The 24,740-nt window shown below is 40.2% G+C and overlaps 1 protein-coding gene across 1 annotated transcript; it reads left to right on the top strand.

Moving 5' to 3' along the window:
* The first annotated feature begins 19,575 nt into the window (after window positions 1-19,575).
* On the top strand, window positions 19,576-22,788 carry LOC125178173. The gene has a single exon (XM_047881320.1). The coding sequence runs from the start codon at window positions 19,576-19,578 to the stop codon at window positions 22,780-22,782; it is 3,207 nt and encodes a 1,068-aa protein (XP_047737276.1). The 3' UTR covers window positions 22,783-22,788.
* The last annotated feature ends 1,952 nt before the right edge of the window (window positions 22,789-24,740 follow it).

Here is a 24,740-nt window from a genome sequence, read left to right as displayed (position 1 = left end):
TATACTTGACTTCAGTCGAATTTTGCAGTTTATTCTTAACTTCAGTCAATTTTTGCAGTTTTTTCATGACTTCAGTCAACTGATATCGTCTATTGCAGCCAATTTTTCAGCGAGGAACATCTCACTGCGCGGGTAAAGTTCGGCGTAAGGAAATTTCTTCTTCGCTATCAAAGTTCAACCTCCAGAAATCAAACTTTTTCCGACGAAAACTTCCCGAAAAGTTTCAACAGCTGCTGGAAACCTGCAGAAGTGTACGACATGTTATTTAGTTCTGCTGATACACCGCATACACTGTAAACATTGCATTATTTTTGCAGTATATACGGGGACCTTTTATGTATTGTATTGTATTGTATTCGTTACAATTATACTCTGTACAGTATTATATTGTTACAGTGGTATTCATCAAAGGTGGACACAGTCCGCTAATCCGCTAACCGCTAATTAGCGAAGCTGACGCTTTCCTTAGCCGGTGTGCCACAATGATGGCCGACTACGTCAACATATGTGCGTCAACCAATCACGTCTTGTGTAACAAAAGACGTGATTGGTACGTCAACATATGTGCGTCAACCAATCACGTCTTGTGTAACAAAAGACGTGATTGGTACGTCAACATACGTACGTCAACCAATCACGTCTTGTGTAACAAAAGACGTGATAAGTTATACAAGACGTGATTGGTTTACGTACACATGTTGACGTAGTCAGCCATCAGTGCGGCACACTGCTAAGGAAACGTTAGCTTCACTAATTAGCGGTTAGCGGATTAGCGGACTGTGCCCGACACAAGTATTAATACAGTTTTTATAGTTACTTTGAGGAGCAATCGCCTAGTATTTTATGAATACCTTTGGTAGCACGATTACAACACTTCATAATCATCTGTAGATATTATATAATATTTATTCATATAACATAATTTAAACTAAATCATTAAAGTTACTTGAGTTTTAGCACTTGAGCAGTTTGCTGTCATTGTTCCATGCAGTAGTTCAGTTCCAGTCAAGTTGTACCCTGGTGATCTCGCACAGTTTTTTCCAGTTGCATGGCATTAACTGTACACATACAGTCCCTCATTCAATGGAACAGTTCCCCTCACTCAATGGGACAGTTGCTCTGGAACTCCCCTCACTCAATGGGACAGTTGCTCTGGAACTCCCCTCACTCAATGGGACTGTTGCTCTGGTACTCCCCTCACTCAATGGGACAGTTGCTCTGGAACTCCTCTCACTCAATGGGACAGTTGCTCTAGAATTCCCCTCACGCAATGGGACAGTTGCTCTAGAATTTCCCTCACGCAATGGGACTGTTGCTCTAGAATTCCCCTCACGCAATGGGACAGTTGCTCTAGAACTCCCCTCACTCAATGGGACAGTTGCTCTAGAACTCCCCTCACTCAATGGGACAGTTGCTCTAGAACTCCCCTCACTCAATGGGACAGTTGCTCTATAATTCCCCTCACTCAAGGAGACAGTAGCACTCTACCTATCCTCACTCTATGGGGCATTTTATTCCCCACGTATCCCCACCCATTTGGGCACCTGAACGTGTATCAGTTCCCCCAGACTGAGGGAGGCAGTCAGGCTGCTGGTGCAGCTGCGGCTTCAAGATGCATGCTTGAGCTGTGGGGCGCGACGCTTTCCCCTCTAATCCTCACCTCCCCTTTAACCTGCACTCCCCTCTAGTCCTCAGGCCCACGGTAACCCTCAGTCTCAATGGCGTAGCTTAGGTGTGAGATGATACTAATTATATCCCTCGGTATACCCCTCCTAGGGTGGGGGTTAACGAGGAGTGGCAGCGCTAACGAGGAGTGGCAGTGCTAACGAGGTGTGGCAGCGCTAACGAGGAGTGGCAGTGCTAACGAGGAGTGGCAGTGCTAACGAGGAGTGGCAGCGCTAACGAGGAGTGGCAGTGCTAACGAGGAGTGGCAGTGCTAACGAGGAGTGGCAGCGCTAACGAGGAGTGGCAGTGTTAACGAGATTCACACTAGATATATAAATATTTTTATATGTTCCTGAAGAACGTCGACTTTCAATTTTCAGTTGATGCTAATAGCTGAGGTAATGTGAAGCGATGCCTATACGATGCGCCTAAGAAACTAGAATAAATTAAAAAAATAGAATAAATTAATAAATTAAAAATATCAATCAGAGCAGCCATGGATCTACGAAAACTTCGGTGCAACAAGAACGTTGCATTTTAAAAAGTTACAAGTATGACTTACATCAAAATAAAGTTATCTCTGATTTTTTTCTCATCATAAAAATTTTTAGGATGAGAATTTTCCAATCGCAAACTTTGTTAATAACTCATTAACATGTCACTCTCACCAATTATGTGAGAATGACGCGCTTAATCGGGAGGCTAGTATTCTCTAATTAACTCTAGCTATTGATTTAATTTGAGTGTATTTATAATTAGATTATTAATTAGGTATAGTGTGTGTAGTACTCCCGACACCGCAGTGCATTTTTCGCCACACAAAGAGTTGAAAATATTTATTTTCATATATTAAACACTTAATCAATTATTATTGTACACAACCCAACTTAATCAATTATGTCTCAATTACTGTTAAATCGAAATTATAATATAAATTAATAATATTGGAATGTATGCAATTTCTAAAAATCTTAATTGTATTTATAATCCATTGAATATTATTTATTTAATACTTTACTTGAATAAAATTTTCCGGGTTGACATTTTTTAATGATAGAACATTCCTTTACACAAATAAAAACAGTCAAATAATAATTACTCATTGATTAATTCTCAGCCCCATGCAAACCTTAAATCAATGATACAGTCCGATTTAGCATGTAAACAATTCCCTCCGGAATGGGAATATTCTCAGTCCGTAAGAACACGGTCAGGAATTTTGTAATTAGAAGCACAAGCGGCAGGATTAAATTGGAATTCAACATTCGAATTTGTTTACAATACGAAATTAAAACAAATTTATGTCCATCAGCTGGACCCTTGCCCAACCTGCCTCCCCTGGACCCATCCTCATCAAATATTTTTCCTTTAATGCTTCCCTCCTTTTCCTCCAATCCTTTTTTCCTATTCTTTCCTCTCTTGCTTCCACCATTCTTCTCCCTTTCATTCAAACTTTGTCCTTTTTCCTTATATCCCTTCCTATCATTTCGATCCTTCCCTCCCTTCCTCCAATCCCTTTCCTCCAATCCTTTCCTCCCTTTCCTGCAATCCTTTCCCCCATCTCCAAAAATTTTTTATTCTCTTTCATAGAATCTTTTCTTCCACTCCCACCGATCCCTTCCTCCATTTCCTACAATCCTATTTACTTTTCCCTCCAATCCTTTCTTCCTTTATTTCCAATCCTTGCGTCCGATTCTTTCTTCTCTTTCTTCCATTCCTTTCCTCACTTTCTTCCAATACTTTCTTCCTTATCTCTTATCCTCTACTCCTTTCATACAACCCTTTCTCCCTATCCTTTCCTAATTAATCTCTTATAATAAATTTTCAGGTGCAGGCAATATCCCGGTATCCTGGCTACGCGCCCCAACACTTGTATATTTCGGCGCACGACGCACGACGCACGACGCACTAAAACTCAGCCGCGCATTTTTATTTACAAAAAAATTATTTAAAGATTTATCATTACCGTGTCTCGATTAGGAGAAATAATTCATGTCATACAGTGTCCATAAATATATGTAATTGATGCGACTGTGTTAAAAAGGACTTTTAATGAAATGTTTTCTTTAAAAGTTTTCTGTTGTTTCAAAGCTACTTGTGAATTCTATATTGGAATAGCGATCAGAAAAATGGCGGCACTCGCAAGGCGCTTGAGACTGCGACCTCTTGACGGCTTATGAAGTCCCCCACNCAGGCGTCACTGGAATGGTGCAGGTGTCACTGGAATGGTGCAGGTGTAACTGGAATGGTGCAGACGTCACTGGAATGGTGCGTGCGTCACTGGAATGGTGCAGGTGTAACTGGAATGGTGCAGACGTCACTGGAATGGTGCAGCCATCACTGGAATGGTGCAGGCGTCGCTGGAATGCAGCAATTCCCGCCAGTAATAATTCAACGACAATTCATTTACATGCGAAGCGTCCATCGCCGCGTTCCCGTTGACATTCATTAATTACATAGAATTCAGTTCGGCGTTCTCTGCTACGAATTGTATCTTTATTTCAGAGCTCAATTCATGAATAAGGAATTAAATGATCAATTTTTACATTGCTATTTTTATATAGCTGAATTGACTGCGAAGAGCTGTTTGATATTTCAGAGGTACAACTAACTTTTGATCAAAGCTCTTGGTACGAATTGCATCATACGAAACCAAAAGGATATCTCGTGTAGTTAATAGTCAGTATTGTAGAATTCGTTACAGTTTATTTAATAACAATCAGTTTTCCATTACGAAGTTTAAACAGTGTTTCAAGCAGTAATCGGACTCGTGTATATTCATGATAAATGAATTTATCTGTTTTTATTTTTTACTTCTATAACGAGATTGCCTATGACATCAAAATACATACATAACATTATTATTATATAATAATAATATATATAGTATATTATTACTATATTTTTATATCATGTTATTAATAGTAGAATATGGCAAGGCAATAAGAATTAAGCAATGTTATTCAGACGTTTAGTTCTGAACAAAATGATAACGAAACCAAATGGAATTAAAGTCGGAGAAGGATTTTTTCTGAACTTTGAATTTCATGCTAAATTTCTTGTGGAGTAGTTTTATTAAAATTCTTGCAGCTGCACACAATTTTGTACAATAATAAGTGTAATTTAAATGTTCAATGTAATGTTTTATTCAATCAAATATAGGTGGATTTGCAAACTGTCCTAATGTCGCTACGATTACATGAGGTTTATGAGATATTTAAATCTTAGGTGCATTCACCGTAGATTCATTTCCCAACATGATATCCATGTTCATCGGTAAGAAAGTATTCTGGAATTTATCGAAAATAATTTCACAACTAATAATTAAATTAATTTTATATCAAGAAGCTAGAGCATATACACGCAGAGTTGAGATGGTATTATTCTGACGTCTGAAATTCATATGTGGATTATTGTCTTAATCAGTAATCAGTTAACAAAGAAAAATATAACAGGAAACTATTAAAGCCTAAGCTAGGCCTACTGGCAATAGCAAACCTCAAAAAATGGATATTGCGTCATCAGGTTGCGTAAAAATTCTGCGTATTGCGTTGGTATGTTGCGTAAAATCAGCCCTCTGAACACTCCGGGGTTCACTAATGAGGTTTTTAAGCCTGCCAAAAATTCGTTAGTGCCCCACAGAGCGGTGTTTGGGAGACAGGCTTGGGGCTCAGATCCCGGGCTCATCGGGGCTTAAAGGCTAGGCTTACAGACGGCATCGCTTCATTAGAGTTCTAGACGTGGACTTAGGGGTGACTTTAGGGCATTACGGGTGGACTTAGGGGCGACTCTAGGACATTAAGGGTGGACTTATGGGCGACTCTAGGACATTAAGGGTGGACTTATGGGCAACTCTTGGACATTAGGAGTGGACTTAGAGATGACTCAAGGTTATTAAGAGAGGACTTGTGACTTTTATATAGTCTTACATGAGACTTATATGAGACTCTTATATAGTCTTAAGATAAATATACCGCGCTGACCAGGGCCAGATTTTTTAAAACAAACACAGGATGCCGAAGGCATTGGCGAACGATAATATAGGAAACTTGGAGATAACTGATCAAACTTGGCCAGCACAAATGGAATAAATAAGAATATAGGCAGTATTTACTTGCAAGGTCTGCGTGTAAACAACGCAGCTTCTTACGCGTAGAAATGAGAGAGAATATGTGTTTGTTCATCGTTATATAAATTATTTCAATTTATTCAGTCATCTTACTTATTTTATGTTGCCTAATTATTAATTTTATACACTATTAATCATATGTATGATTTCAACGGCGCTCATTATACAAGACTGTTTATATCTATAGATATCCTGTTCCACCTGTCCTTATATGTCCCTCGTGACTTCACTGTCCTTCCCTCCCGTAATAAAATTTAGGTGCAAACCTGACCGTGCAACGAGGCCGCCTATAGGACTCGGGGAGAACGTAGACCAGCCGCTAATATACGCTTCGGCTCAGGGTTTGAAGAGCAGCCTCTGGGCAGCTTGAAAGCTCTGTATGACTCGGCTCGGCCAACCCATGCCACACTCCCAGCCCTAACAAAATTTAGAGGCGTAAGCGACCCTGCATTAGGGCCGCCTAGGACTCGCACCGCACTTACATCAGCTTCTCTATGTATACTTCGGCTCAAGATTGGAAGGGCAGCCTCTGCGTAGTTTTCTAGCTCGGTATGACTCGGCTCGGCCAACCCTTGTCGTACTCTCAGGACTCTCTAAAGTCGGATAGAAGATTCTGACCAGAAACTGATTTCGGTCCGGTGGCCAAGCTGAACCAGAATAACTTTACGCCGACTGTAGTGACAATTCGGCCGAAGCCTATAAAGCGGTCCCCAAATTTTGTTAGTGGGGCGACTTTATTGTCGAAAAGTAGATTCTGATCAGATGCACATTTCGATCGGGTTGTCAAGCAGACCCAGATCTAGCTTTGAACCTATTGTTGCGACTCATGGGCAGAAGCCTAGGCGGTACCTAAATTTTGTTAATACCCTGCCCCCACAACCGCGAGTCCCTCACATCCCCCAATTCCCCCACGTCCCAGTACCGCCACCGGCGCGACAGCTAGACGCGAGCGACGGCGGTTGACGTGGTCTCATTAACGCGTTTAATGAGAAGCTTCATTGGTTAATTAGAGGCTCTTTATGGGCACCGCAAAGCACCACCACTTAGTGACAGCTGCACATTACAGCTGTCAAACAGATGCATATTATGACAGAGCCGGAAGCTGCACATTACACCAGCGTCGGCAGCTGCACATTACACCAGCGTCGGCAGCTGCACATTACACCAGCGTCGGCAGCTGCACATTACACCAGCGTCGGCAGCTGCACATTACGCCATTTAAACATTTGTATTCATGCGTAATCATGTAAACAAAACTTTCGTAATGAATGCGTCATTCTTTTTTATGTTAGCATACTTAATACAACAAATTTGTCTGCGAAAAGTGTACAATTTCCATAAATGAGGCAAAATGTGACGCTTAAAAATGTAATAAATTGGAAAATATATGATTGTTTATTGTATTTTTTACCTCCATAAAAATCAAACATTTTGATTTTTTTAACAAACAAATCTAAATTTTCCAACTGAGCAGAACTAGACTGCGAATTTCACTTATAATTCTGTACACAAATTCGTACCAAGTGTTCCCAGGATACGGAGGTAAATTAAGTTAATTAAAGCCCCAGGGAGCCAAGCATTACAAATTGTACACTCGGTTTAGAAGTGCAAAATTGTTGAAATTAAAAGTTCTAAGCAGTGAATTTTAAGTTCTAAGTTCATTTCGTCATCCAGGCAATGATATTAAAGTTCAAAGTTCTAAGCAGCGAAGTTAAGGCTTTAAGTAGTTATTAGAAAGCCTTAATTACTCATTAGAATCAATCTGTACGTTAAAATCCACTTACGTTAGGAAGATTTTCACATTTTGTAATTCTTTAACAAGGGCCATGGAAGCTCTAGCCTCATTAGTGCAGACGTTTGCTCATTACATTTAGACCTTAAGTAGGCACCTACTTAACTAATTACATTGCAAAGTGTAATTTAAAAGACGGTGCATGTTTCTGAACAATTGCTTTGGAGGGCATCTAATGGAAATAAAAAATTTTCTTATCAATAAGTTTTCATGAAGTGGAAACTGATCCATGAGTCTGATTGAAAAATAAACATTTTCCCTTGCCAATTCCCGCATGAAAATTTACTGTAACAATGACCTCTTTCGAATTTTTTGCTTCAAATTCTGGAAGTGTGATGAAAGTTGAACTGCTCATAATATAAGAAAAATTTTGTATATCAGACCAATTTGCAGACCCTCTCATCCTCAGCTCCCCTATCCCTCGGTAGCACCATCAGGAGTCAGAGATCTTCCCTCTTCCTGTTTTTTACCCTCTTTCTATTTCCCCTCATTCATTTCCCATTTCCTTCCCGTTATTCTCCCACTTCTTTCTTCTCCTATATTCTCTTCTCCCATTTTTCATTCTCTTCTGCACCTAATTTCCCTCTTTTGTTCCCCTCTCATCCATTCCCTCCCACTTCTCTCATTTCCCTTCCCTCCTTCTCCCTTCTCATATTATCACCAATTCTCCCTCTTACATCCTACCCTCCTCCCCCATCCTACCCCACTCCCCTCCCTATCCCCCCTCCCCCCTCCCTAGGAAGTCATTTCCAGGGGCCATACTTTCAAAACTCGCTAAGTGAACGTAAGTACTTACGCAATATTTTCTTCTCCATGATTGGTGGATTTTACTTAAAAGGCCGTCAATGATTGGTTCATGAATATACGATCTCTTAACTTTTTTTGAAAATATAGACCCAGGTCCCGGTAATATCCCGACACGGTAGGTATTACGGATACGCGCTCGTGTAGCCCCTGTATATTATGTGTATTGGAGGGAAACGCTTACAACACACACCTTAATATATACATACAGCGATGAATTGTAGCATTCATTTAAAATATGCATTATTCGTGAGGGAGTGTATATTTCATTGATGACTGCATCATTCACAGATGAATTCATAGATCATTGATGCACTGCATCATACATTAATGAAAGAGTGCATCATTCATTGATGGCATACCGCATTCATTGATGAACACATCATTCGATGAATGCATCATTCATCGATGAGACGTTTTTACATGAATTCATGAGTTAATACGGTGAAGAACCTCCCGACATTGCGGTAATTTAACTCACGAGTTGAACTGCCACTGATGCAAAACAAACTTAAACTTGGGCGGCTGATAAATAAAGTTTTTTCTCGATACTGCTGGTGAAAAATCCGAGTTAATTTTTGATCTAAAAAAGTTTATTTCAGTTCAACAAGATTAAGTTGATTTAAGTTCAAAGGGATTGATTTAATTCTGTTGAAAGTGTGAAGTTTATTGTAATTCAAAAATATTTAGTTACTTTCTGATTTGGAAGATTGAATTGATTTCAGTTCAAAAATATTGTGTTGATTTCTGTTAAATAATATTGCATTGATTTATGTTCAAAAATATTGTGTTGATTTCTGTTAAATAATATTGCATTGATTTATGTTCAAAAATATTGGGTTGATTTCTGTTCACAATATTCAATTTATTTCTGTTCAAAATATTGAGTTGACGATTTCTATTCAAAACATTGCGTAAATTATTAAACAATAATTTACCCTATAAATAATATTTTTTATGAAACACAATTAGTTATGCCAATCAGAATCCTATTTAAAATTAAAATCGATTTCCGATTAAATAGTTTCATTATATTGATTTAATTTCACGCGAATTTTTGAGCAATTTTTACTTCACAACATTTCACAAAAAAATATCAAAAATCTCTATTCTTAAACGAACTTTTCGGCCCAAAATTTCATTAAATTTACTCTGAATTTTTATGGAACGCTAATCTAAATTCGCGGTAAATCCATACACAGAGGCAAATTAATACGTACAATTGTTCAAATTTTGACACACTTTCTCATCGACAGAGGACGGAGCCTTTTGGTCAGCCCAAAATGGGTTAAGATGACCCACATAAAGTCAAAAAGTCCATCGATTTAAAAAAAAATGTCTCACTCATTTCTATGAGTGAACGTAGGACAGGATTTTGACACGTTCCTGCAAATCCTGAACAGAATACAAAGAAACCGATCCCGATCCCGCGGTCGTAGGACGCCTGATCCGGGATCCTATTGAGCGGATCATCGGTCCAATATCGGGGGCAGATCTGAGCCCCCCACCCACTAGGGGGGGGGAAGGGTCTCATGTCTTCGATTTCTATTTCGCACCACAGAAATGTGTAAAATGTTGTCCAAATATCGATTCACATTTCCTCCCGTGTTGTCATAATGACCCGTTTGGCCCTGCAAAAGGGGGCATCAGAGCTAAGTATAGGAAGAAAAGTATGTCGTTATTTGCTCAATATGACCCAATTATTTTCAATAGCGCATGGGGGATTTTTGGGTCTCTCATATTTCTCCCGGTTACCCCATGGCCCTCAGGTCACCCATGGTCCCCAAGGTCCCTCGGGTCCCCCATGGTCCTTCTCTGTTCCATCCAGTCCCCCAGCTCCTTCAGATCCCCCATGGTCCCTCATAGTGTCCCATTGTCCCCCTATGATCCACATTGGTCCCCCAAATCCCTCAGGGATTTGGGGGACCAATGCGCGTGCTTACAGTGCCAAATCTTCTCCCTTTGACCGCCCAATAACCCCATATGGTGTCCTGGAACCGGGAATGGAATCCGAGCCAACGGCTGGAATATTCCTGAATTCTCACGATGCGTTTTAGACATTTCTTTTATCATTATATTGCATTAATTGTAATTGGTTAATTTATTTTACTTTTTCCATTCTTCATAATTGATTTAATTCTGTTCGACTGATGAAAGAAATTCAGAGCCATCAACTGGAACGCTAGGAATGGGAATTCTGAGCACGCATTCCTATATGACAATTCATTCATCAAAGGATTGCTTGGAATGGGAATCGCAAGTTATGCCCACGCACTTTTGGGCATTTTTCCTGTACTGCATTCGAGTTACAGTTTGTATACATATGTATATGTATTTACGTTATATATATAATTTTTTTATGTACTTTAAATTTCTTTCTCTATACATAAAAGAGTTATAAGTTTAACAATAACTGGACAGAATTGAAAACTTTACCGGACAAGGGTTGGATACCCGGAAAAATCGCGTCCGGTTACATACTCTGCAATTAGTTTGTACTTAAAAACCGGACGCGAAAATAAATGAACTACATTACCGGACATCAAAAAAACGCCAACCTCGTTAGGTTAGGGTTAGAAATAGGATTAGTAGGATTAGATGTGTCTAAAACCTTTCTTTACGTTGTTAGAGACCGTTTTACTGAGGTTATGTCCAGCCAGGACAATTTTTTACATATATTTTGCAATTTAGAAAAAAAATAATTAATGTCCGGTTAAGTGGACTTATAAATAAATTTCTTCTTTCAAGCAGGTTTCATTGAAGACCAGAGAATTTTTTTCATTCGCAATTTTCTTATTGGTTTTTTCAATATATCGAACAATATTTTTAGTTTGAACTGGCAAATCGAAAATCAGGTTACCGATGGACATTTTTTATTTCGTTAACGACGTTTCGAATGTTTCTATCATTCATTATCAAGTTATTAGGCGCATTGAGTGATGAAATTAGCGTCGACATAAGTACAAAATCAAGTAAATAGGATACTACTCAAAAATCAAAATTGTTAGGAATAATTACAAAATTTTTTTTGCAGGGGTTATTGTTCATTACAAGATTCTGTATTTTCTTGTTTTTGTAATAAATCAGTACTTTAATTTTATTATTAGTTACGTTCACGATGTTGTTGTGAACGATAGAATGAAGGATCCGTTTATCTGCTTTCTAACCGCTATTATTAATATATATATATGTATACATCATGTCCATTATAAATAAATATGGCCTTTCTAACTCGTACGCTCATGGAACGGGAATGGGAACCGTGTAGGAATATTTCCGTTGGGTACTGGCCTGCAAAAATTTCAATTAAAAGCTTGATTTGACGAGTTTTTAGTGAAATTTGCGAGGCAGGTTGTGAGGCAGGATGTGAGGCAGGTTGTGAGGCAGGTTGTGAGGCAGGTTGTGAGGCAGGTTGTGAGGCAGGTTGTGAGGCAGGTTGTGAGGCAGGTTGTGAGGCAGGTTGTGAGGCAGGTTGTGAGGCAGGTTGTGAGGCAGGTTGTGAGGCAGGTTGTGAGGCAGGTTGTGAGGCAGGTTGTGAGGCAGGTTGTGAGGCAGGTTGTGAGGCAGGTTGTGAGGCAGGTTGTGAGGCAGGTTGTGAGGCAGGTTGTGAGGCAGGTTGTGAGGCAGGTTGTGAGGCAGGTTGTGAGGCAGGTTGTGAGGCAGGTTGTGAGGCAGGTTGTGAGGCAGGTTGTGAGGCAGGTTGTGAGGCAGGTTGTGAGGCAGGTTGTGAGGCAGGTTGTGAGGCAGGTTGTGAGGCAGGTTGTGAGGCAGGTTGTGAGGCAGGTTGTGAGGCAGGTTGTGAGGCAGGTTGTGAGGCAGGTTGTGAGGCAGGTTGTGAGGCAGGTTGTGAGGCAGGTTGTGAGGCAGGTTGTGAGGCAGGTTGTGAGGCAGGTTGTGAGGCAGGTTGTGAGGCAGGTTGTGAGGCAGGTTGTGAGGCAGGTTGTGAGGCAGGTTGTGAGGCAGGTTGTGAGGCAGGTTGTGAGGCAGGTTGTGAGGCAGGTTGTGAGGCAGGTTGTGAGGCCTGTCTCTTATACACATCTAGATGTGTATAAGAGACAGGTGTAGACTTGGCTGTGTAGACTTGGCTGTATAGACTTACTGTGTAGACTTGGCTGTGTAGACTTGGCTGTGTAGACTTGGCTGTGTAGACTTGGCTGTGTAGACTTGACTGTGTAGACTTGGCTGTGTAGACTTGGCTGTGTAGACTTGACTATGTAGACTTGACTGTGTAGACTTGACTATGTAGGCTTGGCTGTGTAGACTTGGCTGTGCAGACTTGGCTGTATAGACTTGGCTGTGTAGACTTGGCTGTATAGACTTGGCTGTACATATGCTACTGTATACAGCAATATGAATTTTCTCTGAAGCAGAAGCACGAAGCCTGAGAAGTTGCCGTTGAAGGAGCGGCCTGAAGCATTCATCTTCGCTCGTGAAGCATAAGCATGAATTACGGCCTCAGATCTGAAGCATGAAGCGTGACGTCTTGAACGCGGCTTCATTCCAACGTCAGGAATGAAGCCTGCTGCTTGAAGCGAGCGCCTGTTACGCAGCGTGATAACAGGACGATAACAGGAGCTGCTGAGGTGGACATGATGACAAAAACCCTTTTCGTGTTGTGCTCCTGTTATCCTATGTTTTGCGCTGCTGTTATCCTCTGTTTTATGCTCCTGTGATCCCCAGTTATGTGCTGCTGTTGTGCTCCTGTTATCCTCTGTTTTGTGCTGCTGTTGTGTTCATGTTATCCTCTGTGTTGTGCTCCTGTTATCCTATGTTTTGCGCTGCTATTATCCTCTGTTTTGAGCTCCTGTTATCCTCTGTTTTGTGCTGCTGTTGTGCTCCTGTTATCCTCTGTGTTATGATCCTGTTAACCTCTGTTTTGCGCTGCTGTTATCCACTGTTTTGTGCTCCTGTTATCCTCTGTTTTGTGCTCCTGTTATCCTCTGTTTTGTGCTCCTGTTATCCTCTGTTTTGTGCTCCTGTTATCCTCTGTTTTGTGGTGATAACAAACGGCCCCTGCGCGCGCCCGTCCAGCAGAAGTTTATTGCAGAAATATGGCGACCACCAACATTATTGCCTCGCGCCTGAGGAATGATGGGGAATGATGTGCTGCTGGTAGAGAAGAATGATATGCAGCAGATGATGGTTATGGACTCCCTTCTCAGTAGCCCTGCCTCATGCCTCTGTCGTCATACCGCGTACCTCATTCGTCATACCTAATTCCTCAGCTGTAATGCTTCATGCCTTAGCCGTCATGCCTCATCCTTCAGTCGTCATACCTCATTCCTCAGTCGTCACGCCTCATTCGCCATGCCACAGCCCTCGCGGGGCATGATCTTATCCAGCGCAAATTCACTTAGCACGGACGTGACGGTATCCGTGATACCAGATTACTGAACCCCCCGTGCTCCCCATCCCTGTTCGGGGGCCAGGGGGGGGGGGGGGGGAATAATCCCCATACATATACGACGACAATAAATATGCATATATATGCATATGCATGAATATATAAAGGTGTCTTTATAGTGACGTATATTTTTGGTGTTTTAATACAGGAATTCAAAGAAGGTTTTATGTTTATTGCAGTGTTTTTATACTTAAATGCGGTTTTAACAAGTGCAGAAGCTAGTCTGGAGGAAAACCTGGTTACGACGGAGAAAAACATGCGCTTTATAATCCTTTAATCCTTTATAATCATTTTTTAATCCTCAAGAATATCATATCATAGAAATTGCTCAAAGGATCATTCCGGTTTTCTCTAAAGTACTACATATCCGAACAACAAGACAAAGAACCACCCCGGTTCACATAACAGAACTACATATCCGAGACACAAGACAAAGAACCAAACCCGGTTCTCCCCCAAGAACCATATATCCATATTACCAGAGCTTCAAGTTCCCCACGCAATCCCGCAACACTTCGGGGAGTCTGCGACCCCCCTGGGGAGAGGGGACTCTTGTTGGGGAGAGGGAACTGTTGTTGGGGAGAGGGGACTGCTGTTGGGGAGAGGGGACTGCTGTTGGGGAGAGGGAACTGTTGTTGGGGAGAGGGGACTGCTGTTGGGGAGAGGGGACTGTTGTTGGGGAGAGGGGACTGCTGTTGGGGAGAGGGGACTGTTGTTGGGGAGAGGGGACTGCTTTTGGGGAAAAAGGGAGAGGCTATTTCAGAGAGGGGAAACGTGTTTTTTCATTCAATATTTTTTAAGGTCCCTTCAAAAAATATTTCATCGATCGTTCGTTTTCTTAACGGTCGATTTAAATAGTGGTGATCAAACTCCTAAAATTCTCATAACAATCTCATCTCAATTGGATTTTTTGTATCCCAAAATTCTTCTTTCCCACAAAAAAAAAAACATTTACAATTTTTTCTCTTTCAGAGCCAAAAGTTAGTTTTTAGCGCATTTCTCATTTATGGAAAAAATGCACTATTGTGCTCGCCATGTCCGTCTGTCTGTCCGTCCGTCCGTCCGTGACATCAAGTTTTCGTCGACGAGAAAATGCGCTCTCTGTTACTCACTGCAGTGAGTACCGAGTTATATTTTTTAAAAATTATTTTGACCTTATCCCAGCTGCGTGCATTCCCTCATCAGATTCAAGAGCGAGTTTCTCTAGAAAAGCTGCGCTTTTGTCACGCATGAGCGCAAAAATATCCTAAGTTGCGAACACAAAATTTAAATTTTAGGAGTTCAAAATTTTGTTGTTGCGGCACCAGGAGAATTTCTTTGCCGGGAAAAGCTAGCGCAGGAACGAAGGTTTTATCTGATGGAATATCATCAAGAAAGCAATGCTAGAATCTGATAAAAAATCGTCAAGATAGCAAAAATACGATAAGATAAAACGGCCCTTCTGTCTGATCCACCAGCTGAGATGGGCATAAATTTAACATGAACATGATGCCTGCATGTCCTTTGCACTTCATTATAAAGTTAACATGAACATTATGCCTGCATGTCCTCTGCACATGAACATTACAATTGAATTATCACAAGAATTCCTTCTTGTTTGATTAAGAGTTAGGTAATTAATGAAATAATGAATACTTAGTTGATGAGTTGTGTCAAGCAAACAACGACCTCCCCCCATCCATTCATTACCCCATACATGCATTACCCACTCCATGCAATACCCCCATCCATTTATTACCCCATCCATTCATTACCCATACATTCAAGGCCCCATCCATTCATTAACCCCCATACATTCATTACCCTCCTGATTAACCTTATATTACTCTAATTTATTCATTACTCCCATCCATTTATTACCCCCATCCATTTATTGCCTACATATATTCATTACCCCATCCATTCAACACACCCGTTCATTCATTATTCCCATCTATTCATTACCCCATCCATTTATCAATTTCATATATTCATCACCCTCATCCATTCATTACACCCATCCATTCATTACACCCATACATTCATTACCCCATTCGTTCGTCATTCATTCAGCCACTCAGAATTAAATGGCTTCATGCAGTCAGTCAAAGCCGTCATGCTGAGAAGGTTTTGCGAATATTGAGCTTATATCATAAAATTGTATAAATACATTCTTCATAATGTTTTAATACTGAAACTGAATTAGGAATTTGAAATAGAAAATATTGAGGAACTTAATCTAGAAATTGATTTAAGATTGTAGATTTCGATTTTTTAGGGTCTTCGATCTCGAAATCAAACAATGAGTTTGAATTTTTAATTTTTTTTCAGGTGTTTGAATCCTGAAACAAAATTATGAGTTTTAACAATGATTTTAATTATGATTAATTTAATTAAGAACTTGCAGAATCACTGCACTTAATGCATGCTGAATGACTGCATTGGATGCATGCTTAATGACTGAATGAAATGCATGCTGCATGATAGCGTAAAATGCATGCTGAGTGACTGCATGAAATGCTTGTTGAATGACTGAATGAAATGCATGCTGCATGATAGCGTAAAATGCATGCTGAGTGACTGCATTCATAAAATACTTGTTGAATGCCTGAATGAAATGCATGCTGCATGATAGCGTAAAATGCATGCTGCATGATAGCGTAAAATGCATGCTGAGTGACTTCATAAAATGCATGCTGAGTGACTGCATGAAATGCATGCTGAGTGACTGCATGAAATGCATGCTGCATGATGGCGTGGCATGCGTGTTTAGTGTCATCGATGAAGCAAAGTTCGCTGATGTGTATTCGTTTAAACGTTCAACTTATTCGCCGCATTGACTTCAACTCACTTGCTTACCTGGAATAACTTCTGGGACCTTAACTGCAGTGCCACTAACTTTCAAACACTGCATCACTGCAGTGCAGCTGTAGTAATGCAGTCACTGCAGTGACTAATTCACAGTCACTGCATTCAGTGCAGTAACTGGCGCTACAATGGAAAATTTGATGCGGTCACTGCCGATGCAATGAAAAATTCGAGGCGGTCACTGCACTACCAATGCAGTGAAAAGTTGGATGCAGTCACTGTATTTCTATATATCGTGAAAAGTATTCACGGTTGCTGGTGTCATAGTTGTTTATTTATTATAGTCCAGAGAGTCGCTTTTCGGGAGAATGTGGAGAACCTGTGAGCATTTGAAGTACTTGTGACAGTTATGTTACTGTACCGTGACTCTTCCGTGACTGTACCGTGACTGTACCATGACTGTACCGTGAATGTACCGTGAATGTACAGTGACTGTACCGTGACTGTACCGTGACCGTACCGTGACTGTACCGTGACTGTACCGTGACTGTACCGTGACTGTACCGAGACTGTACCGTGACTGTATCGAGACTGTACCGTGACTGTACCGTGACTGTATCGAGACTGTACCGTGACTGTACCGTGACTGTACCGTGACTGTACCGTGACTGTACCGAGACTGTACCGTGACTGTATCGAGACTGTACCGAGACTGTACCGTGACTGTATCGAGACTGTACCGTGACTGTACCGTGACTGTATCGAGACTGTACCGTGACTGTACCGTGACTGTACCGTGACTGTACCGTGACTGTACCGTGCCTCTTCTTGACTGTACCGTGACTGTATCGTGACTGTTCCATGACTGCACCGTGACTGTACCATGACTGTACCGTGACTGTACCGTGACTCTACCTTGTCCCGTGAAAATACCTCTGCACTGCACACCTTCGCTGACTGCACGCACTGTACACTGTACAGTCACATGCATATTACAGTAACCGCTTATCACGTCGCGCAGCAGTTCGTTTGATTGGATGGCAATCGCTAGATAAAGTTTGCACTGAAATCTTTTCCATCAACTGATTGTTATCAAAAAATTAATCGACGATTTTCATGAATGCATGACATGCAAAATCATGTTCGAAACGACTTTCGTCGTAAAAGTAAAAATGATGTGGGCATTGATTAAATTAAATAAAAACTAAATTGTAAATTAGTGACTTTAAATTTTTAAAAATAAAATATAATGACTTAATTGATCTCCCACTTTGAGCCTGATCAATCTAACCGTTTCAGTTTAATGATTAAATTAAAATGGATAAAATTTAACCAATAAAATTATTGAATAAAATGACTAAATTGCTCATATATATTAATATATCATATATATTTAATTTATGCACCGGAATTTATCAGAGGTTGGAACAAGAGCGTATCTCATATTTTAAATAAATTATAAAAGTTTTAGTGAAAGTTTTTAAGCTTAGATTAGACTCTAACGATGGCGCTGCGTGTCGGCTGGACGAGTCGAAACCAAATTCGAATTAATTGACGAGTTTTGGGCGATATTTTCTTCTCTTATACTCAATACTTTCATTAATTGACGAGCTTTTGGCGCTGTATCCTTCTTATATATCCAATACTTGAATTAATTGAAGAGTTTTGGGCGATGTATTCTTCTTTTATGTTCAATACATGAAATTATTGACGATTTAATACTCACACAATTTGTTCAGCATATCATAATATCGTTGAAATATACATCCGAAAAATGGACTTCAACCAAGCCAGAATATTGAACTTTATTGTTATGAAATGATCGCCTCTCTGCAATACACTTGATCGTATAATACACTTGATCGTATAATACGCTTGATCGTATAGTACGCTTGATCGTATAGTACGCTTGATCGTATAGTACGCTTGATCGTATAGTACGCTTGATCGTATAGTACGCTTGATCGTATAATACACTTGATCGTATAGTACACTTGATCGTATGGTACACTTGATCGTATAGTACACTTGATCGTATAGTACACTTGATCGTATAGTACACTTGATCGTATAGTACACTTGATCGTATGGTACACTTGATCGTATGGTACACTTGATCGTATCACATGGTGTGTACTACAAGTGGCAGTATAGTCGCTGAAGTAGTAATATTAGGGAAAATATAAGAAAAATAAATTACTATATACGTTCAATTAGTAAGTCTGCAATATAAAGATAATTATCTTGAAATTTAGCGTATACCCGTACGATTAATATTTTAACAAAATTTAATTCATCGAAACATTTATATATTTGAAATAGATTTTCTCCATTCCTGTGCTCAAATTTTACTGTGTTTAATAACAATTATTTAATGTAAATTATTGTTTTTCAACAGATTGACGATGACGGGCAATGACCACTCAACGCGACGAAGATGGGTCACACAGACACACTTAACTCCACGGGAGCACAGCGCCTCGTCTTGAAAAATAATAATTGATTTAGTCTTAATAATAACTTCTCAATTAATTCAATTAATTTCAATTAATTAATTAATCTCAATTAATTTAGTCTTAATTAATAACTTCTCAATCTGCTCTCTCAATATCAAGGAATTCTAATCGTGTGCTAAATTTTTGATTTTGTATGAGTTTGATATACAGAAGAAAGAAATAGTTTTATCTACTATTGAACATTCATGAAATAATATTTTCTATGGAATGAATATTGAATTATTTCATTCCAGTTGTTATATATTCTCAAACACTGGGGATTTAAATCATATTCTTCATTTAGTTCCTCTCTTATTATCTCAATACATATTTTCCCCCGTCAAGCTTATCACGAGTACAATTTATTGAAAATTTAGACGTTACAAATTTAAAACCGAAATGTGTAATTTCATGTCATTTTCATCCATGAACGCTAATATTCAGAAAGCAAAGATCTGCATGGGAAATATATATCAAAATTCCTACGAATCCATTCGTTATGAGCTCCGTTGACCCCACATCGTACTATGACGACCAGACCACGAACGCCACATTTGACGTCACGCCTTTCAAAAGTCTACGCGAGATCAACAGCACCGCGATTAAATTCCTGAGACATCAAAGCCACCTGCCGAGGCTGTTGCCCAGGTACCCATCTCTAGAAGACGGCTTTGGGTTTGAGCCGTTCAGAGCTAGCAGCTCTGCTCAGACTATGATCGGTGACGCCATGATCCTGCAGAACCTATCCTGTACACCCACCACTTCCTTTCCTTCTGATAACATATCAGTTCTAAGCGACTGTTCCCTTGGCAATGGTACCTTTCCACCATTGGAAAACGATACCAACACCATCTTGCCACCTCTGGAACTCTGGCAGACGGTTGCGGTGGCCATCTTCTGCAGCCTGAGCATCGTCCTGACCGTCTGTGGAAATATCCTGGTCATCTTGAGCTTCATCGTCGAGAGGGCAATCCGGCAGCCATCTAATTATTTTATTGCCTCTCTAGCGGTCACTGATCTGCTCATAGGATCTGTGTCGATGCCCTTCTACACAGTGTATGTCCTCATGCAGAAGTGGACCTTGGGACCGGTGCTGTGTGATTTGTGGTTGTCGGTTGACTACACAGTGTGTCTCGTGTCTCAATATACAGTGTTACTGATCACCATCGACAGATTCTGTTCCGTCAAAATAGCCGCTAGATATCGGAATTGGAGAACAAGAAGAAAAGTTCTGGTGATGGTGGCAGTGACGTGGATTATACCAGCAATGTTATTCTTTACCAGCATATTTGGATGGGAGCATTTCGTTGGTTATAGAGCCTTAAAAGAACATGAGTGCGCGGTGCAGTTTCTCAGAGATCCTGTATTCAACACAGCCTTGATTGTCACATATTATTGGGTGACACTTGTAGTCCTCATTATCCTATATGCGGGGATCTACAAAACTGCTTACGACATGCATAAGAAATCGGAAGCGAAACACCGGAAAATGCAGACCCTCGTGGCCCTCAGTGCGGGAGGGATGGCAGGAATGGCCGGTAGGACTGCGGGGTTCGGCATGGCGAAACCTCCAGGACCCTCAGATGACAATCCTCTGATGATAGCAGTGATGGCACATCAGGTCAACAGGAAAACAGAAGATGGAGAGAAACAACAGAAAGAATCGTCGTCTTGTCAAGGATCAACAGGACTCAGTTCATCGTCAGAAAATAAGACAGGAGATGAAATCTTTTCGATGTGCCTGAAAAAAGATGCTGAGCGATCGGATCGGTCGAGTAGTCCAACATTTGAATCAGACGAAGACAGCAGCAGTCAGCTTGCGGCTCCTCCACCTAAAGCCAACAACACCAAAGACTCCAAAGATGCACAGGCCCCCGCAAGGAGAACGAATATCATAGCGGATGCCTTGCCCAAAATCCCAGAGCAAACAATTCTAGACACGACCACTAAAACAAATGCAAATGCCCCGCCTCCGGTTCCTCCGAGAAATTTTTCGGGTAAGAAAAGTGCTGGAAAAATAGCTACTACCCCCACATCGAGTGAACCTATTTCACCCGTGGGAGACATACCAATGCAGAAACTCGGCGATCATGAAGCAAGTCGTATAATACGGACAGATGACGTAGCTGGAAAATCTCCGGCATGCATTCCCAAAAGTTTGCCTTTAAGTGACGTAGTAGCCATAGTTCCAATAGCCTCTTCAACACCCACGGACCTGTCTTGTCCTGTAGTGTCCTCGTGGTCCGAATCTTCGTCTGCCGGAAAAGTCGAAGGTCCAAAAAATTCCGCTAGTGCCCCGGTATCACTGACGTCTTCCTGCCTAAATCTCGCCCATCCTGTAGCATACGATGTTTTGACTGGGCTCGATTCAGGTACATTCAATTCCGTGGATCGGTCTTCAGTTTTGTCCTCGGTCTCTGGAGGGCCATCGGTCCAGTTGACGGCTGCTCAAGTGGCGCCAAAGAGCCCGAGTGTTTCTGAAATTTCTGTTGAGTCCAAAAAGTCCTTAGCTCCTTGTAAAGATAATGATAATACAGCTACTAATGCGGTAGAAAAGTCTAATAGCTTTGATTCTCTGTGTCGTAATGTAAGTGGAATTTCCAATGGAAATAATAAACCAGTGGAAATTCATAGAAATAATAGATGTGATAGTTTAGACCACAAGCAAACTAGCAAATCCAGTTCTGAATTATGTCCAAACCCTAATCCTCATAGTAACTCGTTACCTGTCACCCCTACACCAGTTACCAGCACACCAATCCTCAGTAGCGCAAGATGCTTCCTTAAAAGAACAAACAAGATTCATTTCAATTCTGAGGATGAGGATCTAGATCTAAGTTTGGACGATGGTGACGAAACTGATGAACTGGGAGGCAGAGAATCGTCGGAACATTCAACTGACGTGGTGGTCACGTCAATCATACACACCTGCACTGCCGTCACTAAGATAGGTGACGGGGAATCTCCTAATTCACAAATAAAATTACCACCTCTAGTGCATCCCCAAACTGGACGTCGAAAATCAGGTTCCATACATACAGGACGTCTGTCAGTAGACAGCGGCAGATGCAACGCTAACTCCAACGTCAGCGCCGCTGGTCAACAATTGAAGGCAGACCATAACTCTTCATCTAAACTTAATTCGGAAAATTTAGAAAGCATTGACACAAAAGGTTCAGGTTCCCGTATATCATCCGCCTTAAACCAGCTGATCACAACTCACAACGTCCACTCTAACAAGACCAAAACAAGCGTCGCCAGAGCAGAATCTTCCTCGGTTGGGGAAAACGACAGAAGCTCCGTGGTGGTCGCGCCAGGAACTTCAGACACTCAGTGTTCTTTGAGAAGTTCCCTTAAGAACTCGAAGAAAAGTATCGCCAAGTCCATCAGGAGTTTGAAGAAAAAGAAGAAGAAGAAGGACGCGGCAGCTCATGTACGGCATCGCTCCAAGTCAGAGAACCGTGCAAACAAAGCTCTTCGCACAATCTCTGTTATTTTAGGTTGTTTTGTTGCATGTTGGACGCCATATCACATCATCGCCATAGCTGAGAGCTGGTGCACATGTACAAACATTCACTTGTTTTTGTTTTCGTATTTCCTGTGTTATGCCAATAGTCCCTTGAATCCTTTTTGTTATGCCTTGGCTAACCACCAGTTCAAGAAAACCTTTATAAGAATACTCAACGGGGACTTGCATTACACGTGAATTATGTCACGTGCTTTTAATTTAATTATTTTTAAGACCAGCAATATCTAATAAAAAATTGTAAACCTTCGCCCGCTTAACTCTCAGTAAAAATTAATTTATTATCAATTGACTGGGCATGAATTTATGTTTAATGTAGGTAAAAAGATACAACCATGATTTGCCTGTTATGTTTTAAATGGAAATTTTTTTATCAGTTTTTGGTGTTGATTCATGAGAAGGTATTTGGACGGAGGGATATTTATACAGGGGATATTTGGACGGAGGATATTTGGATGCAATATAAGATTTTGGATGCAATTTATATCCGATATCCTTATTAGAGATCGATAAAATGTATATTTTATTTCTCTATGCAATATTTTTGAATTCATTATAACTTTGACAGTTAATTGGGAAGTTAATCCCAACGTAGTGCTTAGCATCAGTTATTTTGTGCAAATTGGAAAAGAAGAGTGTTATAATATTTATACCTTACCGCTTAAAATAAGCAACATTGTTAAAGTGAAGTTACACCTCCCTCGATAACCTATACATAAGAATATAGCTTAAGAATCATGCTACTTCCAAATAAATGTGCTTTTCTAGCATAGGACACCCTGTGCTTGCTAGCGAGTAAGCCTTGTATAGAAAAGATTATAATGAGCTTTATTATACATAGTTTAAACTGTGCTTGCTATTAAAGGTAGAGACTTCATACGCATTGATGACTAACCGTACGCTTTGTCTATATTTTCATCATATACATTATATGTATGTTTTATTCTGTGATGTAGATAACCCAGCGTGTAATGTAAGTGTCTTAGTAATAAGAGCGAGAAAATTTCGTTTATTTTGTATTGATGGAAACTTATGATTTTAAATAACATTTGGAGAGATAACTGAAATAATTGTTGTAACCATTGTTTAATGGTTGGATTTTTGAGCCTAATGGCTTACAATGGTTTGAGCCTAATAGTTTATAATGGATTGGTCCTAATGGTTTTTCAATGGATTGAATGAATTCCGCTTCCCGTGCTGAAATTTATGGAGATTTTTTCCAACGTGTATCGATCATCCCATTGAATATTTCCCATTTTACGTATTTAAGATAAAAAACATGATATTATATCCAAATGGATGCTCAGAATTTGGTAAAAGCAGAACATATATGAAATGAAATTTAAGTTAGCACTCGACGCGGATTATTTCCCCTCGAAATTCCATTTATGAAAAATTAAATGAAATTTGAATGACATATTTACTTCGTACCAGGTAGGGTTCAAAATTTATATTCATTTCTTCTCGAACGTTCTACCTTCTACCATCACTCAAGAAAGGAAAATCATTGAATCAATGAATAGAATAACTTGTTTATTGTAGTATTAATAATATAATAGTGTTTATTATATATACAAATATCATCAAGACTGGGCACGAAGAAGAGCTCAGCTGCGTCTGTTTCGACTGCTCCCCTCATCTCCCGCCACCGGCAATTAAAATTCATTTTTTTAAATACATGAACTAACAAATCCTCCAAATAGATTAATTAACCAACGGTGCTATTACTAATAATCCTCTGCTTGTGAAGCCTTTAATTACGTTATACTATGAGGAAATAGGCGAGCTTTGTTTTCAGTGGTTGAAATCGTGTTAAATTAATTGTTGCCGAAGACGAATTCATGCTAAATTTGAAACTTTCTCCGCTAGTAATAGTAAATCTTTTAACTAATTACTAAATAAATTCGTTGTTCTAAATTCTTGAAATTCTAGGACAGGAAAAATTTAGTAAAATCTAACAAACCAATTAAAAAATTTTATCTTAGTTTCGCGTTAGTGCAGACGACCTGGTGGTGCGAATAACTAATTATTACTTGAGTTTGTCTTGATATATAATACGCGTTGCGGGTGTCTAGTGCCAGTGCCACGGCCGCAGCCGAGGGGGGCGGTCATGTGAGCCCGGCAGTGCAGGACTGCAG

This window comes from Hyalella azteca, unplaced genomic scaffold (assembly GCF_000764305.2).
Source record: "Hyalella azteca isolate HAZT.00-mixed unplaced genomic scaffold, Hazt_2.0.2 contig7624, whole genome shotgun sequence".
Taxonomy (NCBI): Eukaryota; Metazoa; Arthropoda; class Malacostraca; order Amphipoda; family Hyalellidae; genus Hyalella; species Hyalella azteca.
Note: the sequence above shows the minus strand (reverse complement) of the source record. Positions and strands in the feature narration are given on the sequence as shown.

What these genes read in the sequence shown, in the direction of transcription:
- LOC125178173 (XM_047881320.1), top strand. Translation starts at nt 19,576, where the DNA reads ATGAGCTCCGTTGACCCCACATCGTACTATGACGACCAGACCACGAAC.